General features: G+C 36.2%; 1 protein-coding gene across 1 annotated transcript in view; it reads left to right on the top strand.

Moving 5' to 3' along the window:
* Window positions 1-25,329, top strand: part of Mical (Molecule interacting with CasL) — a 538,428-nt gene that overhangs the window by 347,101 nt on the left and 165,998 nt on the right. The window contains exons 18-19 of the mRNA XM_090406620.1: window positions 11,804-12,263; window positions 19,639-19,880. Coding sequence (XP_090262746.1) covers window positions 11,804-12,263; window positions 19,639-19,880 — 702 coding nt within the window. The remainder of the gene's footprint in view (window positions 1-11,803; window positions 12,264-19,638; window positions 19,881-25,329) is intronic.

Raw genomic sequence — 25,329 nt, 5'->3', positions numbered from 1 at the left:
TATAAGACACGAGAATTAGGCCTGGGATCTGTAGTCTATTGAGAGTCTGTTGATTGTGTCAGGCATATGGATTTCCTGGAGAGCCAAGACATCAATTACTTTGCCTTTGGCTATTTTGCCGATGACTTCGGCTTTGAATTTAGATAGTCCTTCTATGTTTAAGGAACATATCTTGAGAGAGTGCTGTATAAGGGACTGTTACTTATTTTTCGAATCTTGCCCTCCACCCAAACAAGCAATACGATCCTTGTTATTCTGGGTGACGATCAAGCCGCCATGGAGCTTTTTAAGTTTTGTATTTATCATAGTTGCTGCAAGTGGTCCAGGAGGCTTGGTACCTTTGAAAGCCTTGTTTGAGATAATAGCTTCATGTTACTTGTGATTCATTTCTGGGGCTTCTTTTTGTCTGAAGCACCAGCAATGTACCACAGGGTAACACTACTGGTGGGAAGGCTGTCTCAATCCCCCCATTTCATTCCATTAAACCTAATAATTAGAGGCTGACCAGCAAATTAGTAGACTAGCAATATGGATTCCATCACTCTTGATCTACATCTGCTTTTCTAGTATTCATCACCCACCTCTGGACTCAAGCCATGGAAATGTTTGGAAAAACTCACATGGTTGCTCTTGGCATTACTAATGTCACTCTCAACATTTGATCTGGTCTGCCTTGAACCTTTTGCAACTAGGTTGCCAACTTCATCTCAAGTTGCTCATTAAATGCCATGGTAGATGGTTTTCTCTCCTCGTATTTTTCCACCAGTACAGAAGTATTCCCAGGATTCTGTCATCCACTCTCTCTTCCTGGACATAAATATCCTGCTCTCATTGACTTCAAATCCTATCTATAGCTATGCTTATGACAGTACATTACACTCTCCCTTCTAATTTTGACAAACCTTATAGTGCCCAGTCATTAGAAGCCTCAGAATAATAATAATAATAAATGCTTAAGTTCTGATCTTCTCACTGTTTTTGAATGGAGTGAGGATAACCTTGTAAATTTTGGTGCTTCTGAAACACAATCCTGCATAATCTGTAACGTCACTTCCCTTTATTTTTAATACTTGGATATCAGAACATGATTAGATTTCTGTTATCGGATTGACCTACATATCCAACATTTCTTGGCACATACGCATATTATATATAGTGTCTGGAGCTGCCAAAAAAAACTGTACTTTTCTGCACAAGGCACCTCTTTTCACCTATACCATTACTAAGGTTGTATAAATCCCAAATCCATCCTTACTACTCCTACATTTGGGGTAGTGTACCCAAGGCATTCACTAACATTGCTTGATGCTATTCAAAAGACTGCACCCTTCTTTCACAGAATCACTCCAGATCCTTTTGTTAGATCTTGAATGAGGACTCTTTCAACAGAAGAATCATTCATTCAAGATTTAACAAGAAACATAATTCTGAGCTAGAAATACTTGTACTATTAGTTAAGAAAGCGAAATATAAAATAAAACATGTTAGAATTACCTTAGAAAGAAGTAAAATAGAGGAGGAAATTTGTATGTCTAAATAGAATTATATTGTTTAAAGTTATTGAAGTCAAAATTATACTCTATGTAAGAATGTATGTCTAAGTGCAAACAAAGGTTCAAAGGTTGCTAGCTAGCTGCCTACGATGACGTAACAACCAAAGCGAAACCGTTCGTGGAAGGCAAGCTGAACTCGCGTTCGCCGAAAAGAGCACTCTTCAAGGAGCAGAAGTCTGATGCAATCACGTAGGGGAGAATAGGAGAACGCAAAGAAGAGGGCACTACAAAGAAGAATAAAAAGCAAGTTCACGTGGGTTTCGACCCCTGTTTTTTCTGTTTCTGTTTTCTCGTGTGGACAAGCAGAGTGCTGACCGATCGACAGCACCGGAAATAATCTCCTTCCCAGTTGCTAGCTGAAGGAGTCAGGCATGCTATACGTGAGCTGACGGCAGACATCAGCTAGGGCCATCAGTAAGAGTTGACCGATGCGATACATCGGAACAGTTCCCCCATTGAAGGATGGCCGAGATGACAATATCGATCCGGTAGACAAACGTTTGTCCAGCAAAGTGCAAGGAATGGCGATTTGTGTCATCAGCGTAACCTCCACGTGGGCACAGCTCGATAAAGCGCAATATCCTCTCAGGACACTGGTAATGTACAGAAATTTCCTTATTCATGTAAAAATTAGTATTGGAGCAAACAGAGAAGAACAGATTTCTAATTGAAGGAAAGAGAACTTTTAAGTGACTTTTATGCTCAGTAACGTGTAATTATATTGGACTAGTAGTCTGAAAGCCTGAAAGTATGCAACACTCAGTTGAATATGAATTGATCTTTGTTAGCAAGCTTTACTTAGAATTTTGAACTAGAGTGTTATGATGAATGTGTACTTATTTAACCTAGAAATGAAAATAGTGTATTTGATAATTAGAATGTTCCTTATTGCTTAGCTAGTGAATTGGAATTTTGATATGACATACCTTTGATGTGTGGAAGTCTATTTATATGGAATTTTATATTTAATAAACATGTTTTTTCTATGTAAGCCTGAGTTTGTCTGAGCATGAGACTGATTTTACCACTCGCTAAAGTTTGAACCTGTGAATAAGGGGAAATTAAAGAAAGTTTTAGGCCAAGACTGCAATTGAAATTTCTATAGGCACTTAATACTTTAATAAGATTAGGTAATACTTGAACTCTAGGAAGGTTTCTTTGTACAAGAATTCTTCTGTACTAGGACTCTGGCTGGCACAGCTATATCAAACAAATTTTGTCAGAGTTCCGAAAGGAGAAGCGGCCCCAGAGAGATAGGTTAGAGATTTCAAGCTTGGTAGGTACGACAGGGATAAGGATAGAGAAATAACAGAAAAGTAACAACGTAACACTTTCTCACAGATGTTCATTTTCTGCCTTATGTTTCTACAGGTACTTTATGCTAAATGATCTGCTAAATTTGCCACTATCATTTCTCCACCTTCTTCAGAAACACTAAGAACAAGAGCAGTCTGTTGGTCAACATCCATTTACCATCTACTTTCAAACTTATCAAATCAATTTCTCCTCTTTTCATTCCACCCACCTCTGTACTCTGGAACAGCTACCTCACTCTTTTATCACCAAATACTACATCCTTCGAGTAATCAAATTTCTTCTTTCTTCTTATCCTCTTACTTACACATGCCAATGATGTGCTGTGTCTTACAGCATTTCATTTGTGGGTGTCACACACACAATGTTCATAGAAACTGAATTATTTTACATAAATATAGTTTTTATTAGTTAAATGGTAATTTTCATTGGTTTATCATTAGATATTTAATTGTATTGCATCATCTATCATTCCCAGCAGTTTCTGTATAATGAAATAGTTGCTGCTATTGTGTCAGAATTTTTTATGCTATAAATAGACAGCAAGAGCTAGACTTCACATTTTCATGCTGAGATTGCTATGGCTAGTAACATGCAGTTAGCACCTCGCAGAAAAAGTGTGATTCAAGCTTTTGAATGGAAAAGGCTAAAGTGAAGGAAACCGGATCTGCTGAAAGGAAGAAGGAGACAGGAAGAAAGGAAGAAAGCCACCACCATGCCAAGATGGAGTTCTAAAGTGGCTCTACCTCAAAGATTTGCCATGCACCATCTGGTGAACTGAAATGGGACTTGGAAGAACAAATGGGAGTTTTAGCAAGCTCTGTAACTGTCTGGAGAAAACTCATTCGATGGAGACTGATAGCCAGGCACCCTAAAAAAAATAAAAAGTCCTTTTAACCAAAAAAAATGAGATTGGTTTGGTTAAATTGGTGCAAAGAGCATGCCAAATGCATCCCTTCATTTGGCATGCTCTTTACACCAATGATCAGTGGAAAAGAGAAATTTTTTTCTGATGAGAAAAAGTTTAACCTTCAGGGCACCAATGGTAGACACAGTTTGAATACAATCAGGGAGGAAATTTAACTCTGGCTGTCTGGGGCTGCATGTCATATCACAGTGCAGGTTCCTTGTATTTCACAAACGTTTCAGTCAATTCACAAGTGTATCAGAAAATTCGAAGAATTGCTACCTACTATCAGAGACCTCTTTACCATAACAATGAACTGCATCTTCCAGGATGACTCTGCCCCTTGGCCTAAAATGTATCATATGAATTGAGTTTAGTACTTAAAAAAGCTTTAATTTTGTTGCAGATTAATAAATTGCTCAATGAACACTATTCGTTAACTACTGTGGCCATGAAACAGCCCAGATCTCAATCCCATTGAGAATTGTGGCACCAAATGGAGACTGAAATCAACAAGAAGCAGCCAAAAACACTGTGGGAGCTCCAAGAAGCCATTATAAGGGTATGGAACTATGAATTGACAGGTGAATCCATTGGAAAATTGATTTTATCAATGTCCTGCCAATGCCAAGCTGTAATAAAGGCAAGAGGAGGACCCACAAAGTACTAAACAGCAAAAACTGAATTTTTAGCTTTGAATGTTAATAAACCTGTGTAGTGGAACTAAATTTTGATATTGGGATTTGTTTTTCTGTTGAAAATATCACTGTCCACTCTATTTTGAAATATTTGCAAATTTGTAAAGTTTGTTGTTATTTCTTAATTGTCACATCTTGTACTAAAAAGAGCCAAATATTAATAAAAAATAAAAATGTTATATTACCTTCTTCATTATTTGTGACAATTACTGTGTTATCATCCCTTTTCAAATAGGCATTCAAATTTAACCACCAAAAAAAGCATAGTGACACCTCAAAATCCTTTACACTTTGATGTACCTGCATTCCATTATACAGTTTTTCTTTGTCCAGTTTAGGGCAACACTTCACCCCCTCCTGTTTACCAGCATCTCTTTAATACGCAAAGCAGTGTTTTTTGTACTTCTTATAATCAGAGGCTCTTCTGGAGCATTCTTCTCTTTTCCAAGACAGCATAATATCTAATCGGATCTCACTAGAGTGGCAACTGTTCTACTGATTTGCATGCCAGAGCTTGCATTACACTATATGAAATGGAAATTGTACTAAAGATGTATCATCTACACAGATTCCTTAAGTTACTACAAGCACTAAGAAGTCTGGTATAACCATCATATCCAGTTCCCTCTCAACTGCGACATGTGCTACATTATATAAGGAGCCCCCCCCCCCCAGGCATTCACATTTGTTGGATCAAGGAAAATGCAGCCATGTTAGCATTTTCCATACATATTTGTTTGTCTGTTTCTTATGTTTATTAAAAGTATATCATGAAAGAACTATTATCCTAGTGATAAACAATGAAATAGAGATTAATAACAAACTATACCAGATACAGCCAAAAATCAAACCATTGGCAATCTAGTCTCTGGAGGGATTGCAGACAGGAAGTCATTCTTTCTTTCTTGGTTCTGCAATAGACTATGAAAAACACTCCTCCCTATTGAGGAATGATTGTAGGCCTTTGGGAGAATTGTGCATCTATTTTAACTTTTTATCACCTTTTACACCTTATGAAATTATTTTTGGTCTATACAAAAATTTTACATATGCATTTGTTTTTGGTTATAACCTGAGGCTTGATGAACTGATAAAACAGTTTTTCCCATCCTCAATGTTGTCATTTAAAGACAGTATCTCCTTCCCTATAAACCTCAAACTGTGGCTTTGTATTAGCTGTGTGTGTATGTACTGGTAATGCTAAAAAAATATTCATCATGAAATCTACTTTATCCTTTCTTTCTTTTAAGGTTACACAGTGATCAGCATTCATAGTAAAGAATTTATGGAGACGCAATACGTGTTAGAATAATTACTTAACATTAAACAAGTAACAATCGCCATTTTGACCTCTGTATTCAGGTCATCATCAGAAAAATATATATATGAACAAGATACAAGCTACATGATGCTGCACTATACAAAAGTAAGATGAATCTAAATATTTGTTAATCATTTATCCTAAGCCTGACCTCTGGTGAGAAAAAAAAACTGAACTACATTACACAATTTCTAAAATCCTTTCATTATTATTATTATTATTATTATTACCACGGGCTACTCCAGGAGTCCTTAGACTCATCGAGGGAGGCCCTAAACATCATGTTCACACAGCTGTTCAACATTCTCACAGTATCTATCATACCTTGCCTTGAACTCGCTCACTGTCATAGCACCCACAACAGACTCTGGCAGCTTATTCCACTCATTTACCACTCTAAAAGTAAAGAACCCAGCTCTAACACCCCTGCTAACCACGCTCTTGCCCAGCTTCCATAGGTGTCCCCTAGTTTTCCCACCACCAGTCCTGATCTCAAAAATATCCTCTGAATTAATCCTATAGAATCCTTTTAGCAATTTGAAGGTCTCAATCATATCTCCCCTTTTCCGCCTATCAACTAGTTTCTGCAACCCACAAATCTTCAACCTGTTCTCATATGGTTCATTCCACAGACCTGCTATCATCTTAGTCACTCGCCTCTGGATCCTCTCAACCTCCTCCCCATCAAGAAGGAACCGAGGTGACCAAATCTGAGCACAGTAGTCGAGATGAGGTCTTATCAGGGCTCGGTACAGAGGTACAATAACTTATTTTTCAACAACCAAGTGAGTTGATGAGCTGATTTAGCTACTTTCGTAATGTGCCCCCTAAACTTCATCTCCCTATCCACCAACACTCCCAAGTCCCTGGCCTCATCAATCTCTTGGAGTACAGTTCCACCAATGTGGTATACTGCTGCTAATCTTTTCACTCCGAAATGCATAACCTTACATTTTGTCACATTAAATTGACATCCATTCTCCTTAGTCCAGAACTCCAATCTATCTAAGTCATCTTGCAAGACTTTGACATCTTCTGCATTCACTATCGCCCTACCCAACTTTGCATCATCAGCAAACAATTGAACTGTCCCACTTAGACCCTTCCCTATATCGTTAATGAACAGATTAAACGGCAGTGGTCCAAGAACAGAACCCTGTGGCACACCACTAGTCACAGGCCGTCTTTTGGACTCTACTCCTGAATAAACTACTCTTTGATATCTCTCCATCAACCACCCAGCTATCCATCTCACCAACCCTATATCCATTCCCATATGTTGTAGTTTACGGATTAGAATTCCATGTGGTATCCTATCAAACGCCTTTGCCAGGTCCAGCAGTATCACTGTAAACCCATTTCCCTTATCCAGTTCAGCCGTCACCTTGTTATAAAACTTGAGCAAGTTACTGAGGCATGATCTACCCTTCACAAAGCCATGGTGTCCTCTGTACAGTATCTCATTTTCATCAATCCATTCCTGTATTTTTCCCTTGACTACTTTCTCCAAGACCTTGACGACGACTCCTGATATGCTGATCGGTCGGTAATTTGCAACCATAGTCTTGGATCCTCCTTTATGCAGTGAAACTATTTTCCCCTCTTTCCACGCCTTCGGGACTAAACCAGTCCTGAGACTCAGATTAAACAACATGGTCAAGGGCACTGATAATTCATTAGCCGCTTCATGCAAGACCCGTGCCGGTATACCATCCAATCCCACAGATGTATTCACATTAAGGTTCTGTAATAGACTATTCACCTCCACTTCATTCATCACAATTCCCATATAAACTAATTGTTCCTTCATTTTTTCAACGTCACCACCTGGATGATATACTTTTGCAAAGTGCGCACTCAGTAACTCCACTATATCGACTGGTTCAGTGAACTCTTTACCATCGTCATTCCTTAAAATCATTTTGCCATGTACGGTTTTTTTCTTGCTTGCAGCATATTGAAAGAACTGTTTGGGATTCTCTTTTGCTTGCATAGCTAGTTTCCTTTCATAATCGGCTTTTGCTGTTTTTACCACACTTGTTACCCTTCTGGCCTGTACTTTATACCTTTCGTGTGCCTGCAGGTCACCCCTTTCTTTAAATTCTCTCCATAGTTGTTTCTTTTTTTTGCAGCTCAAGCTTAATGGTGTTATTCATCCATTTAACCCCTCCTTGTTTCACTATTCGGACCTTAGGTATACAATCAGCCAATAACCTCCTGTAAATGCTCTTTGATCACTTCCCATGCTCTATCGACGTCCAGCCCTTGCAGTTGTACATGCCATGGCACTGATCCAAGCAATCTCCTAAGCTTGTCATACTTACCAGCACGGTAATTCCACATATACCCTGTCTTAATCACAAATTTCACACCTTTAGCCACCTCCCAGGTCAAGACCTTATGATCACTCTCACCAATAGGTGGCAACATGGTCATATTCATTACAGTCAAATTCTCAGATACTATTACCAGGTCAAGCACTCTCACTCCCCTAGTATTTTCAATTACATGCTGTTTCAGATAGTTATCCCTTAATAATTGAATAAAATCCATTTCCTTCCTCACATGTGTCCTCTCCTCCTTCCAATCAATATTACCATAGTTGAAATCCCCCATAATAATTACCCTCCTTCCACTTATTTCATCAATTTGTTTATGCATACCATCTCCACCATCTATTCCATCACCTGGTCTATAGCAGCACCCAACTGTATATTTTATTCTGCCAGTATCAATCTCACACCAAATAGCCTCAAATGAGCTCCTTTCACTATCCTGCAATACTTCAATTCTCCTTGGCTGCAGTTCATCAGCTATCATCAATAACACCCCTCCCCCAATTTTATTCTCTCTGTCCCTCCTAAACATACTATAACCTACACATTCTATCCCACTAACTATATCATCTTCCGTCAGCCATGTTTCACTAATGCCAATAACCTGTGGCCAGGAAGAGCCAATCAAAGCCAAAAATTCTTCCTTCTTGTTCCTAATATTCCTGGCATTAGTATACATGAATTGCAGTGTTCCCTTTGTCCCACCCCTATCTTGATGCGTTATTCTAAATATCCCATTCCCATTTTTTGTCCTTATTGCTGGCTCAGGTACATTATATACATTTTTACACTCAACTGTCTCACTGATGTCTGGATATCCACTTCCCCCCCTCCTTGGTAGTTCTAGTTTCCCTGGTTCTGCACATCCCTTTTCACTTCATTCAGCAACATTTTTTCCAGTCTCCGCACACCAAGTCCATTCAAATGCAGGCCATCCATCTTGTATAAGTCCTTTCGCCCATCAAACTCATTCCACACGTCCACAAATTCCACACCACACCGTCCGCATAACCTGTGCATAATATCATTTGCGATTATGGCCCTCCTTCTAAACTCCTCTCTGTCATACCGCGGTAACAGACTCACCATTCTAACTCTGTCACTCTTTTCTTTCGCTACCTTTAACAATACTTTCAAGTCCTCTCTCATAAAATATTTATCACCTTTCAATTCATTCGTACCAGCCACAATTGTTATTTCTTTCACCCTCTGTTTTTGCACTCTAATGCTCTCACTTACATCCTTAAATTTCGCACCCGGTAAGTACGATTTAGTTACACTCCTATCTATTACTCCTCTTAATAACGAGTCACCATACAACATTCTCTCCTTCATTTCGGAAACTCGCCCACGCTGTTTATTTCCGTTAGCGGAATCACTCTGGAAGGAGTTTTGCAGGTGCTCTAATTGCCGCTGTGCATCTTGTATCACTGCGCGCAGCCTAGCGATCTCACTTCCTACAAATAATTCCTCATTTTTTTTATCATTCAAACCATTTCCTCTTTCTGTATAATTGCTCTCACTCTTTCTTAGATCACTGCTCACATTGCTATCTTGTACACCGCAATTCCCTATCGAGCCACTATTTTCACTCGCATTCTGGCTTTCTTCAACCATAACTGTCTCACAACCTGACACATACTTCGACTCCTCACTTTGCATACACTTTCTACACATTCTCCCACCACTATCACATTCAATCCATACTCCAGCCTCATTCGGGAATGCATACATTCCACACACATTCCACACATATTGAGATTTTCTTCTCTCTGGGGTTGTTCTTGTTGCTATATGGGTTGAAGATAGGGCCTCCACATTCTTGGAATAATTAATCCAGCATTTTTGTTCAGATTTGGATGATGTTTCAGCATTTCACAAGCTTCTTTGAATTTTCTTTCAAACCAGATTTTGGTGCAGGGCAGAGACTTGTCCCTTTCCAGTCAATTCTGTAGCATGTTTGGAGTGTGTGGTCTGATAGGCCTGTTTTACCAAAGTGGAGGTATGTGGTATTTGTGTTCACCTTTTCTGATTGGGATGGTGCATCCTGTTTCCCCTATGTAAGGTAGATTACATGTACATTGAATTTTGTAAACCCCTGTGTGGGCAAGGTAAAGAAGATGGAGGAGCTAAATAAATTTCTTAATTTTGCTGGGGATTTGAAGGTTGTCTTAATGTTGTATTTAAGTAGTGTTCTATCTATTTTTTTCCAAAATTCCTTTAATATAGGATATGGCTATGTCATTCTTGTGATCTTTTTTGCTTTTAATGGCATTTTTATGGAGGATCTTCTGAACTTTATTTATTGTAGCCATTTATTTTTTTACAAATGTTTGGTTAATGATTTCAAATTCTTGGTTCAGAGCTTGTTTATTGGAGCAAATTGTTAGGGCTCTCTGTTTGAGGGTGCTGATGACTCCTAGTTTTTGTGTTGGATGGTGGTATGAATTTTTATATATGTATTGGCCTGTATGTGTAGGTTTGCGGTAGACAGTGAAGGAGAGGCAGTCTGAGGGAAGATGTATGACGAATATGTCCAGAAAAGGAATAGAGTTGTTTTCAATTGCGATGGTGAATTGGATATATTTGTGTTGTTTGTTCAGGTGGCTTAGGAATGTATTTAATGTTTCGCAGCCATGGGACCAAATGGTGAAAATATCATCAACATATCTGAGCCAGACTTTGGTTTTAGGCTGGCTGAATCCAGAACTCTTTGCTCGAAGTCTTCCATGTAAAAGTTAGCTATGGGGGGGGAGTGGTGAGCCCATGGCCACACCTTTTTGTAGGTAAAAGTTATTTTGCCACATGAAATACCTGGATCAGAGTACGTGGGCAAAGAGGACCATGATATCGGGCAGAAATATATTTTGTAAGAGAAGAATAGTATCGTTGATCAGGACATTAGTGAAAAGGGCAGTTACTTGCTATGAAGCGAGGACTACTTTATCCATTACATATTACTGTTTTTACCATCACTTGTAGTACAGTACAAGTGAATTTTTAGGCCACAAAATCATTTTGTGGCCTAAAAATTGAAAACCATTGATTTAAATCATAATTAATGAAACACTCCTTTTTGTCAGTATATTGTGTAATTTTTGTATATGTTTCAATTGTTGAAGTATATTACTGAAAATGATCTTGTAGTTAAAAATGCAGTAAAATATATCAAATACTATTTATAGTATTTGATATATTTTATTACTCTGAGTATCATTCAGATAAATTAGCCTGGCACTAAGTTATGTAACATTTTAATTGTATCTACGTATATTTTTAAGAAATCGACGAGTGTAATTCATAGATGATGAAAAAGAGTACATAGACTTAGTGCTTTTTAATTAGTACCCACATTTTTTTCATGATTCTGTAGTTGATTAGTTAAAGCTAAAAACAGACACAAGACATTTTCACATTTTTTATATATACTTTGTAGTTATTTTAGTTGAAAATTTTATTTATACTTCATTCTGAAGAAGCTGCTTCTAATAAAAGAAAAGTCAGTGATAATAATGGGTTAAAGTAAAATACCCTGCTACTGTATTGCATATCTTTGCATTTTAAAGAAGAAATATCACGAGCATTCAATTCCAAATTTATATTTCATTTCACATTATTTAACTTATACATGTATAATTTTTTTCTCCCCTCCCCCCCATTTCCTCTATCACTAGGAAAGTTTTACTGCAATCCTCATTTTCGTATGCAAAAACCAGATCATAGATGGCAAGAAATGATGAAACGAAAGCATGCTTTTTTATCTGGTGAAGTAGATGCACAAGAAAAAGAAAAAATATATACTACAATTTTAGCCAAAGCTACTGCTCAGAGTGAATCACCAGTGGAAACACAGGAAAAAAAATACCCAGCCACTGATTCACTGCGTCAGTTTTCTTCAGATGTAACTGTTGATGGGAAAGATAATTCTGTTGTCATCACATCTCTACTTAGTGGATCTGCAAATTCTTTTGGCAGGGATCAAACACCAGAAAGAGTAGAATATGAAAACACAATTTTGGAATTATCTGAGGAAGAATTGTTAACTAGTGAGCTGGAAGAAGAAGAGCTTACTCAGAAAAATCTGGGACCTTCCCATGAATTAGCAACAAGTGATGATGAATTTTCTGACCTGAGGTACATACATATATAAATTTAATTTATTATCATCATAATTTTTAGATATTTGTTATTTTTAGCTAATTATAAATGAATTAGTTATGAACATAAGGAAGGTAATTGATATATTATCTGGCTAATGCCAAACTGGTCATCATCATCATTACATTTTGCAATTTTTAGTACAATCCAGATGTTCAGAAGCTGGATAATATGTCAATTACTTCATCGTATGGAGAGTGCGTACTTTTTCCTTAGAAAACTGAGTAAACTTATTTAAGTTTTGGGTGTTGTAGAACTGGTCATAGATGACAGATTTATATATGCTAACTTAATGGTATGAACTGGAATAGTTACTTTGTAGCGTTGTGATACATGCTGAGCTGTAGTGATAAGTTTTGTAGGTAATAAATGATCAATAAAGTTAATAATTGCATTGTTTTATTTTTTCTTGAGTCATATTGTAATCTATAATAGAATTGACTGTAGAATTTAAGGAGACAATTGATATATTGTTATCCTTTGCAATGAGACAGCTATCAAGGCCATCTACATCATAATACTTATTTTATATAAGATCTACAAACCAGAGTATGTTGGGCAGAGTTGATGTGCTCCTACCAATGAGTAGCTTTCAAGCTTTTTGGTATGTTTAGCTATTGAAAGCGAATCATTTCATGGGATGAGCATTTGGAATAGTTCTAGAATGTAATCTGTGTTTAGGCAGGTGCACTGAGTAGTAAACTTTGCTTCTTGGTTTGATAAGCTATGCATTATTTCAGGATTATAAAACCTATGACACTCAAGGTTATCCTTATCGCTAGAACTAAAATCCACTATAAACCATGTCTTAGATATCGTAAGCCAAGACCTTTTCTTGCTTTAATATAACCAATTCTGCAATAGATTAAAATTTACCTCAGACAGAAAAAAAAATATATATATATATATATATATATATATGGTGTATGGAGGAGCCGAGTCCAGAATGAGGCAGGTGACCAGTGGTGTGCCTCAGGGCTCTGTGCTTGGGCCAATGTTGTTTAATTTGTATATAAATGATATAGGAAACGGCTTAAAGGGAGATATTCAGTTGTTTGCTGATGATGCAAAGTTGTGTAGTGCAATAAAAAATCAAGCTGATGTTGAAAGTTTGCAGGAGGATTTAAATAAGCTGGTAAAATGGGCAAAAGAAAATGGATGTCAGTTCAATGTGGAAAAGTGTAAAGTCATGCATTTTGGGATTAAAAGATTACCAGCTGTGTACTACATCGATGGAAAGGTACTCCAAGAGATTGATGAGGCTAGGGACTTAGGGGTATTGGTAGATAGGGAGATGAAGTTCAGAGGACACATTGCTAAGGTGTCCAAGATTGCACATAGGATTACTTGGTTGTTGAGGAACACACTGACATCCAGAGATAAAGAGGTTATTATTCCCCTTTATAAAGCATTGATACTTCCACATTTGGATTACTGTGCTCAGGTCTGGTCACCTGGATTCCTTGGAGATGAGGAGGCTGTGGAGAGGGTTCAGAGAAGAGTGACCAAGTTGGTGAGTGATATAAAAAATGCTCCCTACATTGATAGATTGAGAGCTTGTGGATTGCAGAGATTGGTTGATAGGCGAAGAAGAGGGGATATGATAGAAACATTCAAATTACTAAAAGGTTTTTATAGGATTGATGCAGGGGAAATGTTTCAGCTGTGTGAAAGTGATGGAAGAACAAGAGGTCATCTCTGGAAATTAAAGAAGAGTGTGGTTAACAAAGGTGTCAGAACAAGGTTTTTTGCCTGGAGGGTGGTGAATGAGTGGAATTCATTGCCTGACTTAGTTGTGAGCTCTTCGTCTGTAAATGAATTCAAGAAGAGATATGACAGATATTGTTTTGCTAGTTTGGGTCTCCCGCGATGAGTCTACTGACTCCATGGAGATACCCGTAATAATAATAATAATAATAATATATATATATATATATATGCTATTAACTTTCTCATTCTTTCAATTATCTACCAAAATAATTGCTACAGCTACAATCACATGCTCTGCTTCAGCCTATAGTATCCTTGTTATCATTTTGTTTTATTTTATTTTTTAATCTGATCCACACATGAAAGGCAACAAGACCTATAGCACACTAGTGCCATGTGTGGACAAGAGAAATAGAAGAAAGGAAGAGTCTGTTCACATTTTGCTTGAACAGCTGAGGGTGATAATCTTTGGGGGAAGGCAGGGGGGGGAGACTGTTCTAAAGAACAGAAGTAGATGGAATAAAAGAGGAAGCAATTGAAGTTGGTTCGGTGAGTTTTAAGATGAACTGTAAAAGAGTATTGGTGAGCATGGGGCTCTTGTTTTAATGATTTTGGAGGAGAGCAGAGAAATAATAGTGGTTAATTCCTCAGAGCACTGTCTATGAAAGTATCTGTAGAAGAGGCAGAAGCCTCTTCTGAAAATATCACTGTCTTGCATACAGCTAGTTTAGTGTTTTGAATAATCTCCCTCCTATTCCATATAAATTTATTCAGTTTTACTTCTTACCATACTTAAGTGAAGACCTCCCACGATGAGTCTCTGACTTCATGGAAGTCAAATGTTGATGATGATAATAATGATAATAAATAGATGAAATGTTTTACTTGTTCTATAGGTTCTCTATAAAGGATACAGTTGTTATTTTAATGTTTCTGCCTATTTTCATTGTCTTCGTCTTTTTAATGCTGATTTTCATGCCAAATTTATTACAACAGTTATTCAATTTAGTCAGGGAATCCTTGCAAACTTTTCTTAGATTTATTTAAAAGTATAACATCATCTGCATAAAGTAAAGAGCTTAACATCTCCAATTTTGATGTAAGGTTTATACTGCTTTCCTTCATAATGTGATCCATATAGATGAGGAATAGAGTGCAGATAATGTGCACCCTTGTTTCACACCTAACTTATCATCAACCATCTTCCTGTATCTCATTCGATTATACTGCTGAGTTACAACTCAAATAGAACTTTATAGTTCTGTAGGAAGTTTTTGTTATTGAGACCACATTATGATGTAAATAAAGAATTTCATAAAAATAAGCAGTAAAAACCCGACAAGTTTTGTAAGTTGTAAAACTTACATCATCAGGGGTATAGGTACAGAAAAGTTTTACATAACAAAGCCTGTTACCAATTAATTACACATATTAGATGTTTTAATAACTTTACAACTGTTACATATAATTGATAAACCAGAATACAAGCTGTAAATTCGTTACTGTATGCATTTTGGAACATTGCCAGTTGTTGCTCTCATGTTCTGTGATATCACGTGTGTTATATCTTAGGCCCATGGCAGTTGAATTTTTGATGAAAGCAGACAATACTTGATGTAAAATGAAGCCTTGATTTTTATTGCATTGTGTAGCAATCCTAAGCATTTGCAAGGCTTCTTTAAACTGTTTTGTAAAATAGTTATGATCAGTATATGACATTTTTGTTTATTGTCAAAGTACTTGATGACCTTAAGTAGTTGTGTTTAATGCTAAGCCTGACTCTCTTCTTTTTTCAACATCTTTTACGTGTTCAGACATGCAGATCTCGCCCGACCTTCCTGTCTGGCCTACATAACAAATGCCAAAAATGCAATGAATCTCATAAAGACCTTGTTTTTTCATGGGGTGATGTGGAGGTTATAGTGGATGTAAGAATCTTGAGTTTTTTTGTAAAGGTAAAAAAGCCACTTTTACACTGTACTCACAGAGCAACACGGCCATTTTGTCTAAGTAAGGGAGTTGCAGAGATGTATTGAGAAATGTTCTAATCGTCTTGGGTTCATAACCATTAAGTGCGATGTTCTGTTTAGCTTAGTACATTTCTTTATTCCTTTTAATTGACGTGCTTGATATATTGTATGCCCTGTCTCATAAACTTTTAATTATGCCTATGTTTTGTAATGGATGGTGGTGTGAAACAGCATTTAAAAATTTTCCTGTTGTGGAGGTTTTCTGTATGCGAAAAAGGATAACCTTTTTTCTTCTTCATTTACTTTGACAAGGATATCAAGGAATGGTAATTTGTTGTGCTGTTCTAGTTCAAGAGTGAATTTTATATTGGGATGTAAGTTGTTTAGATAATCTTCGAAAGTGATAAATTTATCCACTATTCCTAACCAAATAACAAAAATATTATATTATTAAGAAAACTGATTATATAACCAAATGTTTGGTTATGTTATATCGGCAGTTTTCTTCTGATAGTTTTTAATCCATTAGTTGGGAAATTTTCCATAAACAGGTTGGAGAAAGGGAAGAACCCATGGCAAGTACTTTTTGTTCCCAATATTTGTCTTGAAATATGAAAAAAGTGTTTTCCATACATTGAATAGTCCTATAGTCCTCTGCAAGTACAACATAAAAGTGGCTTTTTTTCCTTTAAAAAAAATCTCAAGATTCTTACATCCACCAGAACTTCCACATTACCACCTCATTAAAAAACCAGGCGTTTGATATTCATTGCGCTTCTGGCATTTGTTATGTGGGCCAGACAGAAAGGTCAGGAGAGATCCGCATGTCTGAATACGTAAAACATGTCGAAAAAAGAAGAGAGCATTAATTAGGCTTGGCATTCCACACAACTACTACAGTCCATCAAGTACTTTGGCAACAAACAAAAATGCCATATATTCGTAATTGTTTTACAAGAAAGTTTAAAGAAGCCTCACAAAATCAAGACTTAATTTTACATCAAGTATGGACTGCTTTCATCAGAAATTTAACTGCTACGGAACTAGGATATAAAACTTGATATCCCAGAATGTGAGAGCAACAACTAGTAATGTTCCAAAACGCATGTAGTAACGAACTTACCATTTGTATTCTGGTTTATCAGTTATATGTAACTGTTGTGAAGTTATCAAAACATCTAATATGTGTAATTAATTGTAAATATGCTTTTGTTGTGTAAAACGTTTCTGTACCTATACCCCTGATGATGTAAGTCTTACAACTTGCAAAACTTCTTGGGTTTTAATTGCTTATTTTTATGAAATTCTTTATTTACAGATAATGTGGTCTCAGTACTGAAAATCCCACAGAAACTATGTAATACTTGATATAATGACCCATTTACACTATATAACACTGGAGCATTTTGAACAGCTTTTCTTTTGGCACCTTGTCATATGCATTTTCCAGATCTACAAAACTTACAGATCCTTTTTATATTCTCATGATTATCAACTACTTGTCTTAAAGTGAAAATCTGATCCTGACAATCTCTGTTTGGCATGAATCCAGTTTGTTCTTCTCCAGTCTTCTCCTGCACAATTTTTCTTAGCTGTTTCTCAAGAATACTTGTAGAAATCTTACCAGGAATACTCAGTGCAGCAATTATGGCATATTCTCACATTCAACTTTATTCTCTTTTTTAAAGATGGATACTATGGGCACTATACTCCAATCATCTGAAACTGTAAAACGTTTATACCTCCATATTTTAGCATTTCTGGTTGAATATCATCTATTCCAGCTGCCTTTCCACATTTCAAGTTTGTGATAGTCTTTTTCTACTTCAAGTACAGATATTTATTCCAGATCGCATTCCTGTTGAATGTTTCCTACAACCATGCTCTCATTGCTTGTTTCATTTAGCAGTCTTTCAAAATAATTAATCCATATATCAAGAATATCTTGATCCTCAGTTTTAATGTCTCCTTTATCATCCATACTTCCTTTTACAGTGCTCTTTCCTCCATTTCTGAGCTTCTTTTTCAATAACCTCCAGAATATTTTACCACTTTGCTGATTTTGTATGTTCTTACCAAAGTCTTCCCATGACTTTTGTTTAGCTAATTTTGCACAATGCGTTCTTACATTTTTCTCTGTATTCTCTAAGAGCACAAACTGACTTACCAGAAGCTTTTGATATGCTTTCTTCTTTTCCTTGACTGCCTCTGTAACTTCCCAAGACCACCATGGAGTTCTGAGTTTTCTATCCATGCAGATTACCTCACCACATACCTCTCTGGCTGAATCAGTCAAAGTTTTCTTTAGGGTTTGCTAGTGAATCTCCAAGATTTGGTTCTTGTTTTCAAACTCTTTCATTTTTTCTTCAATGATGTTTGTGTATTTAAGTCTACAGTTCACCTCTGAAAGCTGCTTAACTTGGATTTGTTTCAAAAATTTCTAACACACTCTTCTTTTCAGTATGAATTTCAATTTTATCCTGCTCAAAACTAAGTAGTGATCACTTCTTATTTCAAATCCTCTGTATAGTGTTGTGCCTGGACTAGTGAGAAAACATCTCTATCAACTACACCATAGTCAATGAGTCTTTTCTTATTCTTGCATCTTCTCTCCATGTGAATTTGTGCGCATTTTTATGCTTGACCATGGTGTTAGTAATAACTAATCAATGTCCTGAGTAGAAATCCAACAGGCATTTATCGTTATTATTAGCTTTACTCTTTTCTCCAAATTTTCCGAAAACCTCCTTATGTCCAGTAATCATTTCTTGCTCTGCTGTTTAGATCTCCTGCTAAGACCATCTTTTCATTGTGTCAGCTGCCTTCTTTAATGCCTCGAAAAATTCCTCCACTTCTTCCTTGGTGGAACCTACTGTGGGAGCAGACCATAAGCACAAATAAGTTTCATTATCCAGTTCCCCATTCTGATATTAGCCCACATCACTGTACTTGATATTGTCTACCATTCAAGAAGATTATCCTCATATGTAATGTTTAATATTATAGCTGCTCCTTCTTTTCCCTGATTGTTATTTCCTGAATATAACATCTTGTATTTGTTGCTTAAAAAATTATTTTGAACTGTTTTTGTCTTTGTTTTGGTAACATCTATTATGTCGATCTGATACTTATCCAATTCTTCTTAGTTTTACAAACCCAAACTCAACATCCGCAGAGATCAAGATTAGCACCATCAACTCTGCGGATGTTGAGTTTGGGTTTGTTTCAGTAGCTGATCTTTTTGTGTTCGCCCTGGTTCCTTGACAGAAACAATAGGGGCTTTGTTTAACCAGGCAACTCTGCAGCCTGCATGAAATTCCATCATATTTTACCATCATTTTGAATTAGGGTTTATGCCAATAAGAATACAATTTTGTTGGCTAAATCCCAAATTGTGGAATTTAGCCAACAAAATTCAGAGGTTTCCTCCCAGTTATCCATCCAGCCTTGACACTTAAGCACAAATATTGTGCTTAATATATTTGCACAATATATTAAGCACAAATATATCGTGCTTAATATATTAAGCACAAAAATTAAGCAGCCCTGGAAATTAATATATTTAAAATAATATTTTAATTTGTTTATTTCACTTTCCATTCTCTTGTATATATTCATTCCTATACACACAAATTCCTTACATTCTGAATACAGAAGGAATTTATTTTTAGTACTGATACTGAATCAGAGGAGGAAGCTTTTGCAGAAGAGCTGGAACGTTCATTAACTGCTGATGAAACACGACGTTTAGCTGAAACTTGGCAGAGAAAATACTCATGTGAACAAGTATTTTCAACTCATAGTAGTGAAACATCATCAACAGATGATGGTTCAGAAACAGAAATAGGAAGTGAAAATGGAACAAGTGAAGATATAGACAGTGATGAAGAATATATTTCTGACGAAAATAAAGGTATGTCCATTAAAAAGATTTTGTAGAAGAAGTTAATTTTAAAGAAGTTAGACATTGTTTTATTCTTGTTTTGTTTTCAGTATTAAAAATAAAAGTGAGGGTGATGTATATATTTTAAAGTTTGTAATACACTCCAACAACACTGTTATATTTAAAAAAATCATCTTAAATATTTTATAACAATGAATGCAGAATTTAATGGCTAGTCATTACTTTTTTATATACTTATAAGCAGGGCTCAACAAAATATGCATCCTCCCCCCCCTCCACACACACAAAAATATACTTGTCCTAAATCTCCCATTTTTTAAATGATATATTTAATAAATCAATAAGATATCCATAAAGTGGTTATCGGTGCTGTACTATGGTTAAAGGTGTCTTTCAGTAAAAAAAAAAAAAAAAAAGTTCTATTTTGTCTGATTTGCAGCTACTTGCCACATATAAGTGTGATTGCATTTGTTAAACCCTGCTTATAATTCTGTATTCCTTCTATTAGGTAGATAATTCAGATGAAAAATTTAGACAAAATTGTATTTGCATCTGGACTTTGAATATTCCTATGAACTGATCTATTAGAATAGCTATTCTGAGGGCATGGAAAAACTTCACCAAAACCTCAGTGAATGAAATGACATTTTATCTAAAATGAATTTGATGAATAATTAATTGAAAGACAGCTTCATTGAAACATCAGTTAATTATGAATAATTTTTTGTGATATATTATTTTGACATTTTTGAACATGCTTCCTGCTCTTGCTCTCAGAGGGCATTACAAGACGTGCTATCCTGAATTTGTGGCAGTAAGAGTTATGCTTGCCTTATTTTTGAATAGTACGGTGTGGTAGATACATCCAATCTAGAGATCCCATTCATGTGTCATCTATCTATATGGAAGAGATAGGGTCCTCACCACATGTCGTTATGCCCATAGTTAACCATGATGTGACTCATGGTTAACTACGGGCATAACGACAAGTGGTAAGGACCTTATCTTTTCCACATGTTGTAGTAAGTATTCATGGCTGTAAATCCATGTGTGTTCATAGGGCTGGTTAGCCTGTGCTGAGGAACAAAAAAAACCCTCTACCTCCATATGAGTAAGGATGAGTAGTCATCTCATCTTTAGCAGACTAAAGGTGAGTTAGTCGAAAGAGACCAGATAAAGGTTCATCATGTCATGGATCCAGAAATTGAACCCAGGTTTTTCCAACCAAAGGGCTTCATCTATACTGACTGAGCTATGGAGGTTCTTAATCTAGATAGATGATATATTTTGCAGCAAGAGACAAGTTTTGACTGACTTCTGCAAGAAACTGTAAGTGAATACTTCTTCCTGAGTAATGAATTATTTGTTTTAGTGTGAACAGTTCTGCGAGTTCTGGGAGACAGTCTTACTTGTTAGAAATTGATTAGGAAGAATTGTTTTTCAGTGAACCTTTACGTACTTTTTGCACTCTGTATACAGCTATAAAGTGATCTGGTGTCATGATTTATTTTTTTTATTTTTTTTTATTTTTTATTTTTTATTTTAAAAAATAAAAAAATAAGCACAAAGTAATCTGGAGGCTAATGCCTTTTCATGGGATAAAAATTGTGGTTTTTTCAACACTTTTCATTATGTTAACTTTTGGAATGTGTTGTGAGTTAATAACATGTAACCAAAGCCTTTGCCCATAATTGAAGATTCTATTTTATTAAGTTTATAGTTTGAAAAAGTCATCACAGCTTAATTTATAGGAAAGGAATTGGTCTCTTTTTGTATCAGATATTGTATAAATCTCTAAATTTCTTGGATAATCTTTTTTGCAAATTTTATCTACTTCTGAAACTTGCATGTAATCTATGCTATGTAATATACTCATGAAAATGAATTCTCAGAATGTTATTTCATTATTCACAGCATGTAATCTGCATGATGTTTTGGCAAATGCATTATCCATAAGTATATAGAATCATCATTATTATTTTATGGGCACCTCCGTGGAGTCCAAAGACTTATCACAGGATACCCAAACTATCCACACAATCTATCATACCTCTCCTTGAACCTATTAACAGACAAAGTACTCACAACTGACTCTGGCAACCCATTCCACTCATTCACAACTCTCCAACCAAAAAATATAGTCTTCACATCCCTATTAATCACACTTTTATTCAACTTCCAATGATTATCCTTTGCTCTGGCCCCTCCAACCAAGTGCTGAAATATTTCCCCTGCATCTATACTATAAAACCTTTTAAGCATCATAGATTCTTCTATCATATCTCCTATTTTTCTCCTGTCAACCAACTTCTGCAGTTCACACACCCTCAACCTATCTTCATAGAGAACGTTCCACAGACCACTCACCGTCTTGGTCACTCACCTCTGAATCTTCTCTACCGCTTCCACATCCCCAAGAAATCCAGGAGACCAGACTTGAACACACTATCCAGATGTGAACATATCAAGGCCCCATAAAGGGAAATAACTTCCTTATCTGTACTTATTAATGTGTTTTCAATAGCCAAGTAATCTTAAAGACAACCTTAGCAATATGTCCTCTAAACTTTAACTCTGTCTACCACAACCCCTAAATTTCTAACTTCTTCTATTTCATGAAGTACAGTTCCATCAATGTGATACACAGCTTCAAGTTATTTCCTATATCAGTTATGTATAAATTAAATAACAATGGTCCCAGCATAAAAAAAAAAAAAATTGTCAGGAATGGAATGCCACAGAATTTCTCAAAAAGTTTGCATGATAATCATGATATCATCATCCTTAAAGCTGACAAAGGTAGTTCCATGGTCATTTTAAATACTGCTGATTATGACACCAAAATTGTTTCTATGTTGTTACACTCCTCCACTTACTTGGAAATTCACTATGATCCCACTTAGTCGTCTCACACACACACACACACACACACACACACACACATGAAAAGAAACAAAAAAAAATGATCTGATCTCAACTATTTCAACTCATTTCAACTAAATTCATAGAAGACCTCAAAAAAAGCAACTGAAATCAAGACACCCGTCACTCTGAAACTGTATGGAGTGCCAAAAGCACATAAAGCTAACATCCCCCCCCCCTCTGTCCCATAGTAGATGGCGAGAAAGCTCTCTGACTTATCTTCTTCCAAACACCTGTGTAAACTCCTCAAGACTCACATTGGAATCAGATTCTTTCTTGAAGAACTCATTTCATAGAGAAACTTATAGATATACAAGTTGCCTCATCAGCTATATTGGCCTGTTTAGATGTGGTTTTGCTCTTTATCAATGTTTCAGTTGAAGACAAGTGTATATTCTTGTAGATCTATTTCTCCCTGACATCACACAGCTCTTCAGTTGCTGTCTTCAGTATTCACCCTTCACCTGGAATGGAAGATTTGACTATCAGAAATATGATTTATTAATGGACTCGCCTCTGTCACCTCCAGGGCCAGTGCTAGGCTGGATGTCGCCTGCCTGCAAAGCTAAAGTGGGCACCCCCAAACAAATGGCAATTTATTTATTTATTTTTATTTTTGTCATAATCATGTGGAAAGGATTTACAAGAATTTTTTGTAAATTTGTAACTGTAATTGTATTTGTAACTTTTTCTAACTGTAAATTTGCTGCAATTATATTGACTTACCTAATTATTATTACTTAATTCGTTTACAAAAATTTAAAGAACGAATGAAACTTAATACTAACACTTTGAAATGGTGTCCACCTTGTAGTGGCACATACCTGCACTGCAGGTCTTGCAGGTTGATGATAAACACATCATCAGCGTACCACCAGACATGTAGTTTTAAGATCATCAAATATTTGTGATGGGAGGTGACCAGGGCCGGCGGAAGCGGACCTGCAAGACCTGCAGTGCAGGTGGGTGCCACTGCAAGGTGGACGCTGTTTCAAAGTGTTAGTATGAAGTTTCATTCGTTCTTTAAATTTTTGTAAACGAATTAAGTAATAATAATTAGGTATTATGGGTGGTGAGAGGCAAGTTTACAGTTAGAAAAAGTTACAAAGTTACAGTTACAAATTTACAAAAAATTCTTGTAAATTGGAGGCACACCTAGAAAGACCTCAAAGATTTTATACAATTTTAAACAGTTGCCATCCATAAATCAAGTTCAACCTGGAAATGGAAAAGATAGTAAATTACCATTCCTAGACAAGCTAGTCAATAAAAGCCATACTGGAGAATTAAAGTTAGAAGTCTATAGAAAAACCAATCCATGGGTATGTACATGCATGCAAGGTCATTTCACCATCCCCAAGAAATTAATTATTGTTACATTCGTAAAAAGCAGAGCCTCAAATATAATTCGGGATGATGAAATAAAAAGAAGAGAACTTCGAATCCTATTTTGCAAGTTCTCCAAAATGGATACTCAAGGAAACTATTTAAAAAATGTTAAAGTTTATTCAGTTAAAGATATGACTGTTGTGCCACCAATTGGGTGATAGTAATCATGCTATACTGACCTGGAAAGTGGTTAAATATATGGATGTCCACTGAAAAACAGTTACTTGCTGAATTACAAGGCAAGAAGTATCTTCAGAGCACAAAGCAGCATGTTATAGTTTATATTCAGCAATGAGTAGGCTAAACAATTCAAATTATAATGGATAAAAGATCTAAAGTCCTAATTTGATGCCTTCTAATGTTGTAAAAAAAAAAGTATTACAGCTATGTAGGAGTTGATCTTAAGATAAGTCTCCCAGATTTTTGGCAAATTAATGTAATCAGTGTTCAGGTTAGGAAAATTCTTCATAGCCATGGTTGACTCTAAAAATAATCTTTCTGATCTGTAGAAACTTCTAAATATCATATTGGTTTTCTTCCATCTAATTCTGACATGCCATAATAATGGTAGCGAATGTATTTTTTATGTTCTCCAAGGCAGATGTCAGCATCCTCTTGTCTGCCTATAGTAAGCCAAGTCACATTGAACTTCATACACTCCAGGATATGCTAGAGGATGGAGTTTATCCTTAGGACAGCAGATGAGTTGCTCATTTAACATGCAGTTGAAATGTGATGCTAAGACCATGTTTTATTAGTACTCCGGCTATCTTTTCGATGTGTACCTCTGACATAGTCGTGCTCATTCTAGAAAAAATGACCAGGCTGGGGATCTTGGAGTTTCGGTTCAAAGATTGCAAATACAGTCTGTAGGACAATAGAGTGATGAAATGAGCATTGACTTCTATAGATTAGGAAGTCATTTTGCCTCTTTATAGGATCTTGATACAGCCTCACATGGACTGTTGTGTGCTGATCTGATCTCCTTGTTTTGAAGATAATGCAGATATAGTAGAGAAGACATGAAGGAGGGTGCTAAGGATGATATCAGGATTGTGGAATGTTAAGTATAGATTGAGAACATGGAGTGCATATGCTTGCATATAGGAAAAAGAGGGGACAATACTATATATTCAGACTTACAAAA

Source organism: Typopeltis vanoorti, chromosome 16 (genome assembly GCF_054136105.1).
Source record: "Typopeltis vanoorti isolate ZY-2024b chromosome 16, IOZ_Tvanoo_1.0, whole genome shotgun sequence".
In the NCBI taxonomy this organism is placed as follows: Eukaryota; Metazoa; Arthropoda; class Arachnida; order Uropygi; family Thelyphonidae; genus Typopeltis; species Typopeltis vanoorti.
The sequence above is the reverse complement of the archived record's forward strand: the minus strand, read 5'-3'. Positions and strand labels throughout refer to the sequence as shown.